Consider the following 12,263-nt stretch of genomic DNA (forward strand, 5'->3'; position numbering starts at 1 on the left):
GTACATCACATGATATGGCCTTCACAATAACTCCAGTATGACCCAATCAAGCAGCAGCTATGAGATATGAGATTTTGAGTGAAGTGTATGTGTGTGTGTGTACTTGCCTGGTAGAGTTTATTCACGTTAGTTTTTCTATCCAAAATGTGTCTTTAAGGTACAGTTTAACAGCTGTGTTGGCTAGTGGTGGCTCAAGACCTTACTAAGAGACTCTGTTAATTATACATGCACACACACACACGCCGGCACTCATTTTCCCACTCCCTTTATCATTTTCAGCATTCCATGTCATTTTCTCCTTTATACAACTCGGCAACTGAGGGTTATCGGCCTAGCTCAAGGGCCCAGCAGTGGCAGCTTGGTGGTGCTGGGATTTGAACTCACAAGCTTCAGATCACTGAGCTACCAGTGCTGAGGTTCAGAGCTTAGCATTAGCATAAGCATCACCCTTTAACACATTAGTGTCACTGTAGTACTGAGTATGATCCAAATCCTATCTGGTCAGAGGAGAACTATATCACAGCCTCTTTCATTTGGATGTAAATTACCTGCATGTTTACAAAGTCTACATATATGCTAGATGTACCTATGTACAGTCTACACTCTCACTAAGAGGAAGGTGTGGACAGTGACTGACAGGTGTGGCGTCCAGCTACACACACACACACACACACCCCCCGTGGACAGTGTTTACATTTCACATTATATTCATTCATCTGGCAGACACTTTTATCTATGTGTTGACAGTGTTATGCTGTCTGTGACGTTTACTGCAAACACGGAGGAGAAGTGGAACAAAGCATCCTGGTGCCATAACAATAGTAGTGTTTTGCTGGACGTGGATCGTTTTACGACGCTGACTCCGTATACATTCCATAAGGTTAAGTGGTAACGTGACGTGATAAAGACAGAAGTGCTGGTGAAGTGGAATCTCCTCACATAAAGGCTGATTGTGTTCGTGGCGGGAAAAGGATAAGAGCTAGTGTATAAGCTTTCTATGTCACCTCCCTGTCTGAGTGTTAACAAGCCTCCGGTGGAAAAGCCATGACGTGAGGGTTACGATACCGCGCTTCGAATGATCAGAAATGATATGTTTAGCTTGTTCTGGAACCAGCCCACACAACAAGGAAGAGATGCTTCAAATTAGCATAAGCAGCGTTTTCTAACAGATAGTTTCCTAGGGTTAATGATTTACGAAGCCTGCCTCGAGCGCTTACCACTTCATGAGGTTAAGTGCTGATTTAACAAAAACAGTAGCACATTTAAGAGGACAGCTTTCTCAGCCATTCACAAAATGGCAGCTCGAGACCGGTGTGATGAGCAGGAGTGAATGTTCTACAGCTCTGCTCCACATGCACACGTAAATAACTGCTCACGCATTTATCACTTCATAGATTTACTACATTAATACTTACTCGTTTCATTCATTGTATTCGCATGCTATATTTTTCTAGATTTTTGTCTACACCTAATCTCATTTTGTCATACTGCAAAATCCTTATTTACTTATTTGATTTCACTTTTTTTATTCCACATTTAACAATTGTTTTGTGTGCAAATGTAAAATATTAAAAAAAGCATTTCACTGCATGTCGTACTAGATACGTTCGTGTATGTGACAAATTAAATTTGAATTGGAAATAGATCAGCCTCACAATCTTTTTTTAATGTAGAATAAGAATAGAGCTCAGCCTGATCTTAGCTGGACAGGTCACATAAGGTTAAACCTTGTTGCACAAGTCAGACCTAGTTTGTTTACGGAGCGGTATTTGGATGTTGGATGTGTTCTGTCAGCTTTAAACATGGACGACTCGGGTAGAGAGACTAATGACATGATTGGGCTGAACTGACTGTGAAACAAGTTTACCTGAGAGCTCGACTGAGTTTGTCGTAGTTCATCTGAGGCTTGCACTTGCGCGCCCCCCACAGTCTGGCCACCTCGTCGGGGTCTTTGATGACGAACTCGCCGTAGTCCCCCTGCCATGCGATGACATCGTGGTACTCTTCTTTCCTGAGCAGCTCCAGGATAAAGTGCCACAGCTGGATCTGTCTGGAGCCCGGGCTCGACTCGGGCTTGTACGCCCATTCTGGAAAGGCGAACCCTAAAAGCACAGAGAAGACGATGAAAGTAAATAAATGTAAATAAACGAAAATGCAAACATCACTCTGAGTCTCTGCATCATCCTGATTTGAGGTCACGCCCATGTTTAGAGCAATCAGTCTGAGGTTGCATAAGGTTGATCAAGCCTCACGTAATCCCATAATCTCAAATAATCTGTAGAGTTCACCAGGGTTCAACTGCTGAGTCATTTTTCCTGTTTCAGTGACAATAAATTGAAAGTTGGACGGTAGCTAGTCGGATCTAGAGGAAAATAAAGCTCTCTATAAACGATAATAAACGCTGAAATATTACGTGAACAGGCACAGATGGATTCCAATACTGAAAAAAATGGCAAATGACTCATGAATAACTAAAAGTCACTGCTCGACTCGTGTGTGGACAGAATCTCGATCATTCCGGCTGTAAATCAAATCAGAAGGTTCATATTAACGTGCTCATATCCAATACATTATTGTTTCTATGGTAACAGCTGGTTCGCAGGGATTTGTATAATGGACTGTCCACATACTGTTTTGGAAAGAGGTATTTAACAAGAGCAAAACGTACACAGCGAGGCTTTAGAGAAAGCTTTATTTACTTAACATTTATAGAAGGAGTCTCGAGTGTCAGTGCTTTGTAACACAGGGAGTGAGTTTTCCACCAGAGGAAAGTCTTCAGAACAGAGAGTCTGAGATTTCCGAGTTCTCATGACAAGCTGAGCAATTTGAGAGGGAAAACCACTGTTTTTATCTGTCTATAGACGATTAAAGAACGCAAAGTGGGCCGTTGGCAAATCACTGTGTCGTTAGAGGAATAATGTACTTCAGAATGGCCTTTTGTCTTTTCTGTCTTACACAAAAGGTCCTAAAACAAACAAACAACTTGACTTCAATTATATAAGAAAAGTACCATATAGGAATTTAGTCGTTTGTGACTACTTCAAAATCTCTAGATACAGAGTGTAACACTGGCGAGGCCGTTACAAGAGAACAGAAGGAGCCGGTGAAGTAAAGAGCAGCTGGGATGAAGAGCTAGCAGAAAACTAAGCACATCCTCCACGCCCGGGCCATGTATACACATGTGCAAACACACGCATGTACCTGCATGCATGCGCAGACAAAAACACAACCACACTGATTCACCGGTGAGCCTCTTCCCTTTGTTCTCTTTGTGAACTTCTAGTCCAGCAGATCCAGAGTACGCTATTTGCAGTCTGGAAGTGAGGTTTTTCCATCCTGCTGTTTTTCATGAAGACTACTGAATATACACAATGAGGAAATTCTCGGCTAGGTCGATGCAGAAATGTTGAGATGGTTTGGGGCAAAAAAAAAAAAAAAAAAGAAAAAAAAAAAAAAAGGAAGGTTTCAGGTTTCAGTCTAACCATGACTGGTGTGCGTCCGTCTGCCACTTGATTACATCATGGTGTTGTGTTGTCTTCAGAAACTTTGCATAAACAGTTATTGCATGCAGACAATTATTTGCATACTTGTAACAACCTTTCAAAAAATTTGTTTAAGGTTTGAGAAACACTGGGGCTGAAGCGGCAGTCATTAGTGGTGCGCTCCTGAAAAGAACATTCCCACAATCAGAGACATGACAAAAATATCTCGCATACCTTTATCTTCCATAACAGTAAGCTATAAAATGCTCCAGAATGTGCTGCTATAGGAAAGTAATCAACCACTGAGTGCTGTAATAAGTTCACAGCCTGAACACAACACAACAAAGTGAACAAATACGCCTTAGACCAAAGCAATTTCCCAACAAATGCATTTTTCATGAATTAAAGAACACCGTCGTTCACATTTCCTTGTAATGTTGCAGAAGGTCCGCAAAACAAGTTTGTTCCTGTTATCACTGTAAACAGTCACCAGCATCTCTTTTAATTTTCTCTTATAAACTGTTTCTCCAAAAAAAAAAAAAAAAAAGGCAGCTCATCAAGTTACCCAGGTCCTCTGTCCTGAAGACTTTCCCATGGAGGGAAACCTAAAGATAAAGCATTTTCTCTGACTGTTACAATGTGCTGACACTGGAAACTCCTTCCAAATAAATGCTAAACAAACATCTGCTGCCACTATACAAGTCGTATATGATGCGTGTCCATATGTACTCCGTAACGGCTCCTATGAAAGTAGTAACTATAGAAACGATCATCTATTAGTGCTGCGGTGACAGAAAATGAATCAGCGCCTTCTGGCCGAAAGGAACGAAGAATTCATGTAACGAATATTAGATTAGAGCTTGTATATATGGGCATGAGCAGATCCACTGACACTGTACTACACAGTAGAGCGCATGAAAAAGCTCTGTGATTGCCCCTTTAAGAGGTCAAATGTGCCATGCCCCATAGATTTTGACAGGCACAGATCTGGTTTCATGTGTCTCTCACACACACACACACACACACACACACACACACACGTAAACGATCTCCACTAAGAAGTCTGAGCCAAAGTCAATGTCTGTCAAACTCCCTCATGAACAATGAAGAACAGACTCCTAAGTCACACAAGCACATACAGCCTTCTGGCAATGATGGATACCCTTACAGATGTGTAATTCACACACACACACACACAAACCCACATTTCTTACTTTGTTGAACTAATAGTGCTAAAAAATCCTGTGTGGAGGCGTGATGCCTGATCCCGTGCTTCTCTATGGGCACACACAATCACACACAAACAGCTATTTGTGCTAAAGCATCCGAGACCGAGCTCAGCCTCAAGGACAAAACCTCTCCGAGATAGGGGTGTGTGCGTGTAAGTGTGTGTGCATATTATTGATCATATTACTAACCGCATACAACAAGCCCTGCAGTGCTGGTGTGTTGATACCTGGAAACTACACACAGACACAGACTCTTGTAAACCTATGGCTTCATTATGAAAACAAAACGCTTCAGCATACGCATGCGGGAACTTGTTTCTGTAACTTGTGCTAAATGTTTGCGCTACGTAAACACACAAAGCCGAGCTGTGCCTTGGTGCCACTGCCAAATACAAACCCGTTTTGTGTTCCCGAAGCATTCTTTCCTTACCTACTGTATGTAAAACACATCTACAAAGCAGCTGTTGTTGGTATCCTCTCAAACTAAATCCCAGCTGCTGGATAGCCCTGGAGATGGATTCCCACGTCAATATCTTGTGATTGAATCACACCGTCTGACAACACACCCATCCTCGGCATAGGTCTAAACAACCAACTCGAGTTCTCTCCTCATAAAGCTAAAGTGTCTTGGTCATGCAGGTTTCTGTTTTACAAAAGAGGAAGCTGATCTTTGTTCTTCAGAGCCCACTTGTTCTTGTCATCTAAAGATAGGCCTACTGCAACCCTCTCTTGCCCTCGTGCAACTGATCTCGAATGCAACTCCAAGACTTCAAGTTCTCAAACGTCACCTCTTTCTATGTTCCCACCACTGCATTCCTGTAGCTACCTGCATAAGACTCAACTTTGCCATAAAAACAAATCAGATTAACCCACACCAATATACACCTGAAGGTCTGTGGGTCTTCCCCAAACTGCTGGTAACACACAATTGCCTGAAATGTCTTTGTGTTGTAACTGGAACGAAGAGGCCAAAACTTGTTCCAGCATGACAACGCCCCATGCACAAAGCAAGCTCCATAAAACATGGCTTGCCAAAGCTGGAGGTTCCTGCACAGAAGACTGACCTCAACCCCGCTGAACACCTTTGGGATGAACTGGAACGTTGATTGCATCCCAGACCACTTCGGCTGTCATTACTGCCAGACCTCACTAATGGTCTTGTGGCTGAATGTTCAAATTCCCACAGCCACTCTAAAAATCTAGTGAAAAGCCTTCCCAGGAGAGTGGGGGCTATTGGAAAGGGGGAACCACCCCGGAATGTAAAAAAGAAGAATACACATATGAATGTGATCATCAGGTGTCCAAATACAGTGTGTTTACAGTGTACCTGAAGACAAACATCAACTCCCACTGTGCACCATGTTCCCCTGACTGCACCCACTATCCATCAAGGTACAAAAATGGGTTTACTAGCACACAAGCATATTCAGGTCCCTCTGGATAAGGGTATGAGACTGAACAGTAACTTAATGGTTAGTAAGCTCGCCACGCACATCCGAGGCTGGGGTTCGATTCCTGCCTCCTCCCTGTGTGTGGGGTATTCCTCCAGGTACTCTGGTTTCCATCCCCAGTCAAGAACATTTGTATTGTAGGACTGGCATCTCTAAATGGTCTGTAGTGTGTAATCGTGCCCTGTAATGGTTTGGAACCTGATCCAGGTTGTCCTCTGACTAATACCACGAGTCTCCTGGGACAGACACAGGTACCCTGTAACCCTGTGTAGGATAAGCATTGCAGAAAATGGATGGATGAATAAAGCGAACTACTTAATTCTATAAATGTAATAACAGTTTTCCAAAATCTAGTTGTATTTAATTACGAATTTTTTTTTGGGCTTCTGTGTTTAGCGACTAACTAAATTATAAGGCCATTCATAATTACTTGTCTGTATACTTGTGTACTGCAGGAGCATATTTAGGTATTACATCATTTTCATACATTTCTTCTTCCTCAATTTAGCCAATTTGCCTATTTGCGTGTTGTTGGACGGTGGTAGACAATTGGAGAACACTGAGGAAACCTACGCAGATAGGCAGAGAACATGAAAAACTCTGCACAGACAGTTACCCAGGCTCGGGGGCAAAGTGAAGAACCTGGAGCAACGAGGCATCAGTGCTACATGCTGCGGCACCATACCACCCTACTTCAGATGTTTATTAAATTAGGCTGATAATTAAGTTTAGTTTAACACATCCACTCAGTTCCTATGTTTACGAAGAAGCCTTACTGTGAGTGAGAGATTTATTCAGTATTCGCTCATGAAGTTCTAACTGTGCGTGAGGCAGGAATATGTCCAGGATGGGACGCTAGGGTTTTCGGAATAGGATACGGATCATGACAATCACGATGTGAAAAGTCATAAAAAAAGTCAGGATGTTTAATCTTCCTTTGCTGTTTATGAAATCGCGAAACATTTTAGAGTTTGTCTTGGAAACCTGATTAACAGGAATGTTTATGTGCCATCTAGTGGACATGGCTTTAATCCCCCAAACATACATGAGGTACGCAAAGTTATACCCCAGCACCATGTATACCCCAGGCTTTAATTCTTATTAGTGAATTTACTGATACTCAAGTAGAAATTACTCATATCAGAAGTTAAGATCAGAATAAAGTGGATTTGTTCAGGATATAAGAATAGTTTGCTTTTAGTGGCTGTAGATTGTCCTGTTCTGCATAGTGACATAAAGCATGTTATGTGTGGGTAAAAGTATATGCAGCAGTGTGTATTGTGCCATCTGTGGGAAACTGTGTAGTGTGTGTGTGTGTGTGTGTGTGTGCACGCAAAGCTTTTTAATGCCCTACCAGAGAGCTGGGTTGTGAGTGCAAGAGCGTATGACCTCATCCCCCCTCCCTACTTAACCTCGATGACCTCCAGCCCTTCTCTGTGTCTTTCTGTCTCTGGTTTTCCCCCCTCCCCGCCCTCCCCAAGGGGGAGACACAGGATCCTTACCACAGAGGAGAAGAGGACAGATCAGAGCGCACACACGCGCACTTCATCAATAATTCAAGGAGCCGTCTTCACTCGGGAGTATCTGAGGGAAGAGAGGGGTAATCTCTGCCCTGGGACATTGGCGCGTTTTGTTGAGAACAATGATAAAAGTTGTTGTCTAATAAAATAAAAGTAGAGTAAAAGAAAAGTAGTAGAACATGCAGCGAGTGATGGAATGAGACAATATAGAGGAGGAAAAGAGAAGCAGCCGAGAGGGGCCTGGGGTGGGGGGGTTGGGGGGAAAGGGAAACAACGGAGGAGGGGGTAAAAGGGAGGGATGAGATCATAGCTTGTCTCCTAGTCTGTTGTCATCCAGGTCAAATTGCTCCTCTCTCTCTCTCTCTCGCTCTCCCTCTGATGCCTCATCCAAGTATGTAAATCCAAGAATGCTGGCTGTCCGAAGTGCAGTGTGTTTTTTTTTTTTTGAACGCAGAACGTATTTGAAGAATCTTGAGCACTCGAGCATACGGCAGCGTTGTTCTAAGAGGAAGCGTACCAATCGTGCAGAGTGTGTGTTTGTGTGTGTGTGTGAGAGAGTGTGAGGATTAGCGAAAAGCAAACTGATGACATGAAAGAGTTTCTGTCAGGCAACACAGAGCAGCAATTCACCGTGGGGAGAAACTGAAGAGGACAGCTTTATTCCCCTCTTTGTCATTAACGCTAGTAGCAACTCTGTGCACTTCTTAAATTCCAGAGGCGTGTGTGCATGTGCTTGTGTGTGTACTTGTGTGTGTGTGTTTGTGTGTTAGTATATAGGCAGGAGGTGGGTGGGTGAGGGGGAATGGCTTCAGTAGCCTGACTCTTAACACCTCAGACTAATATTATTGCAGATAGAGAAAGTTTGTGCTCTTGTGGTAGGAAAAAAAAGAAAAGAAAGAAACTTCATTTAGTGAAATTTATTTATTTCAATTTTTAAGTTTTCACATCCACATTTGACCATCTGATGCACAGATAATAAAAGCGGCTGTTTACTCTTTGGTCGTAGGACCCCATGATGTAATTTATTGCATGATTGCAATTTATTCTCACGCGTTTTAAATAAACATCAACTTCCTAAAAGTAAAACTTCATGAATATTTAGAAGGAGTAAAAGAATAAAGCTGCAGGAGTCGTGTTCTATAGCTATATATACACAATGTTCTATAGCTATATATACACACAATGTTCTATAGCTACATACAGAATGTCGTATTGCTACGTGATTTATCTACCGAAAGGAAGGTTGCGAGTTCGAAACCCATGTCCTCCAAGTTGCCAGTGCTGGGCCCCTGAACAAGGCCCTTAACTCTCAAAAGTTGATGTAATGTCTGCCAAATGCCATAAATGTACTGTACGATAATGAATAAGAAGTTACTTGGGATTGGCGAACTGAAGAATCTAGATGAACCTGACAATTCCGTTACAAAGGATCATTACCGTCGAACCAACAAAAACAAGTGCAAAACATTAAAGAGTGTGATGAAGCTATAATATCACCTTTCTGTAATGCAGACTGATTAACATCGTAAGTGGAATGCTAAATAACACTCCCAGTGTGTTACGGCCTGAACATATTTCCATTTATTCAAATAATAGACAGTTTTACTCAAAACAACTTAAGTGAGAACTTCATTTCCCTGCATGTTTGTTTTTAAAAGAACGCAGTGTTCTGAGTAAACTGAAACGGCGGTGATAAACACTATACTGCTTTTAAGTATCGTGATACAATGAACCTGCCGTATCGTTCGCCCCCTCCACAGCATGTTGCTGAAAAAAGGCTCATGTGTCAATGGTGAGAGGACAGAAAAGATGGGAGATGTGAAAAAGGGAAAAATCAGAACCTCTCAGTGACCACAGTCAAAACCACAAGCACATTAAAGATTCATCAGGGGGGAGAAAGAGAGGGTAAAAGAGTAAACCGAGTAGAGGGAGGACAGGGTGCAGAGGAACGGAGCACAACGAACAAAACAAGGGCTGAAGAGATTCGGTGCACTGCACTGGAGCGTCTGCGCTGGCGTGTCTGCGCTGGCGATGACGACATGGATGTTCTGTCTTCTGCTTCTGTAGTGAACGTTTGTTCACTAAAAAAAAAAAAAGAATAAAAAAAAACGTACAGAATGTACCCTTAACCTCAGAGAGTGAGCAAAGTCAATGAATACACACGAGTGCAACATGCGTGAGAGAGAGAGAGAGAGAGAGAGAGCACACACAAGAGAGAAGAGAGAGCGAGAGAACATGAGAGAGTGGGAGCCAGAGGGAGAGATGGCCTTGGAGATCCAAAAATAAACTCGCACACAGGGGTTATTGTTTGACAGTAAAGAGAGAGACGGAGACACAGAGAAAGAGAGAGGACAGGTGGAGGTGGACAGGTGGAGGTGGACGACAGAGGTGAAGGATTTGCTTTCACACCTCCATAACTTTATCACACTTGCGTACTTCTCCAATAATACTGTTTCGCACTGCACAAACTCTTCAGGCCAAGGACAAGCAGCTAACAATACATTTCTGAATGCATTGGGAGAATGTACAATCACTGCATGCACACACACACACACACACACACACACACACTCACACACACACACACACACACACCTCTTGAGTGTTGCGAGTTGCGGAGGTGAAAAATATTATTCCATAGAGTAGAGGCAGTCCCAGGGCTCGGTGTGTATTTCTTTTTGGCTCTTACGCTCCTCCTTTATCCTCATTAGCCCTCCATACATCCATCTATCCAGATCTCCAACACTCATAACACTTATCCCTCATGACACTTCTCTCTCTTTAGCAGAAACATCTCTCATGCTCACTTTCCCTCGCTTAGTCTCTCTCTCTGTCCCTGGATAAAGGTAATGAGCTGGCAGCCAGGTGTGAAATCCAAGAAGTTCTTTGTCTCACAGAAATCAAATGTGATCTGTTCTTATTCTGAGCTCGATTTATGCTTACGTCAACGGCACTTCTAAACTAATTCCTGCTCTTGAACAAGTGATTAATTGGACACTTCTCAGAGTTTATGTATTTACACCTTAATATAGTTCTGGTGTGAACTGGATTCACTGTGCAGCAACTCGGTCGTTAATACAGGTCATTAATCCTGAGCACATTGTTCCATCAGCCAGGTTTCTTCACCCAGTCTGTCTTCTACTGCATGACTTGCTGTAAAGTGTATGTATGCATGCATGCATGTGTGTGTGTGTATGGGTCGAGGTGTTTCCTGGAATGTGTCACACTATAGTGGTGCAGGAAGTTAGCAAGCCTCCTGCACCACCACATCAACTCTGCTTCCTGTGTATGTGTGCGTGAGTGAGTGAGAGATGGTCTGAGGGAGTGCATGTGACTCGCAGCATCTGCACAGAAATGTTTGTCACGCTCGCTTCGCCTACTGACTCTCAGAAATCCACTAAAACTTTAGGTAGCGTGAACATGGAACACACAAGGTACACTCGGTACGCGGCAACGTTATAAAAGACAATCCAGAAAAACAACTAACAGACCGTGTGTGTGTGTGTGTGTGTGTGTGTGTGTGTGTGTACATGTGCCAGCGCTGACTCAGTGCGTGAGCGTGTTTGTAATTCAGCCTTCACAACGCAAACATTTCTCTCTCCCTCTCTCTTTTCCCTCACTTTCTCTCTCCTCTCTCTCTCTCTCTCTCTTGGACACCGTCTCATAGCAACCAGACACTTCAGGCCTAAAAATAAACTCCCAGAAATGAACAGAACAAAAAAATAAAACATAAATGACAATTAATCCTTTCAGCCTGAGAGCCAGGCCTCAAATAGAGCAGGTAGGAGCAAGAGAGGATGCACAGAAAAAGAGTGTGAGAGAGAGAGAGAGAGAGAGAGGGAAAGAGAAACTGCCAGCAACAGGTATTTTGTGAGCTCACTGCTGTTCTGATGTATGAAAAAACTACATCTCTCCACCAAACGCACAGACACGTAGTACATGTACTGATCTATTTAACTTGATTAATGGTGATTTGTTTTTCTGAAGGACACGTCGGGGTCATCAGGTGTCATCTTTCAACAAATGAGGTTCAAATGATCCATAGATACATTTTTTTAAATAATAAAAATAAATAAATCATTGCGCGTTAAAGCGTCTCGTACTTTCAGATTGCAATTTGATCTCTGTAAGATTCTAGACATAATATCTGTACCATATTGCCCACTCTGAAAGACACACACACACAACCTGCTTGTGTGTATTTTTGTGTCTAGAAGCAGGTAACCATCCTGCCTGGCCGTACTCCCCTGCTCCAAAATCCCCATGACATCACCCCAAGTGACTGAGAGCCTCTGTTCCCCAAGCAGGTACACCCAAAGTATACAGATGAGAGAGAGAGAGAGAGAGAGAGAGAGAGAGAGAGAGAGAGAGAGATGCACACAGGCCATAGACTGTAAGAGGTCGTGTACTCCTGATGGGGTTATATTTAGCTGAAGTATCTGAAGGACACAAACGCAGATGCAGACACAGTCGCACACATGTGCACAGACGCACACACATACGCGCACACGGGCCTCTGCGACATGTTGCAGATCAAAAAAATAAATAAAATAGATCTCGGTAACTTGGGACTGTTGCCTG

General features: G+C 42.9%; 1 protein-coding gene across 1 annotated transcript in view; it reads right to left on the bottom strand.

Moving 5' to 3' along the window:
• Window positions 1–12,263, bottom strand: part of erfl3 (Ets2 repressor factor like 3) — a 41,655-nt gene that overhangs the window by 13,290 nt on the left and 16,102 nt on the right. The window contains exon 2 of the mRNA XM_060870679.1: window positions 1,868–2,102. Within this exon, the coding sequence (XP_060726662.1) occupies window positions 1,868–2,102 (235 nt within the window). The remainder of the gene's footprint in view (window positions 1–1,867; window positions 2,103–12,263) is intronic.

Source organism: Tachysurus vachellii, chromosome 5 (genome assembly GCF_030014155.1).
Source record: "Tachysurus vachellii isolate PV-2020 chromosome 5, HZAU_Pvac_v1, whole genome shotgun sequence".
NCBI lineage: Eukaryota > Metazoa > Chordata > Actinopteri > Siluriformes > Bagridae > Tachysurus > Tachysurus vachellii.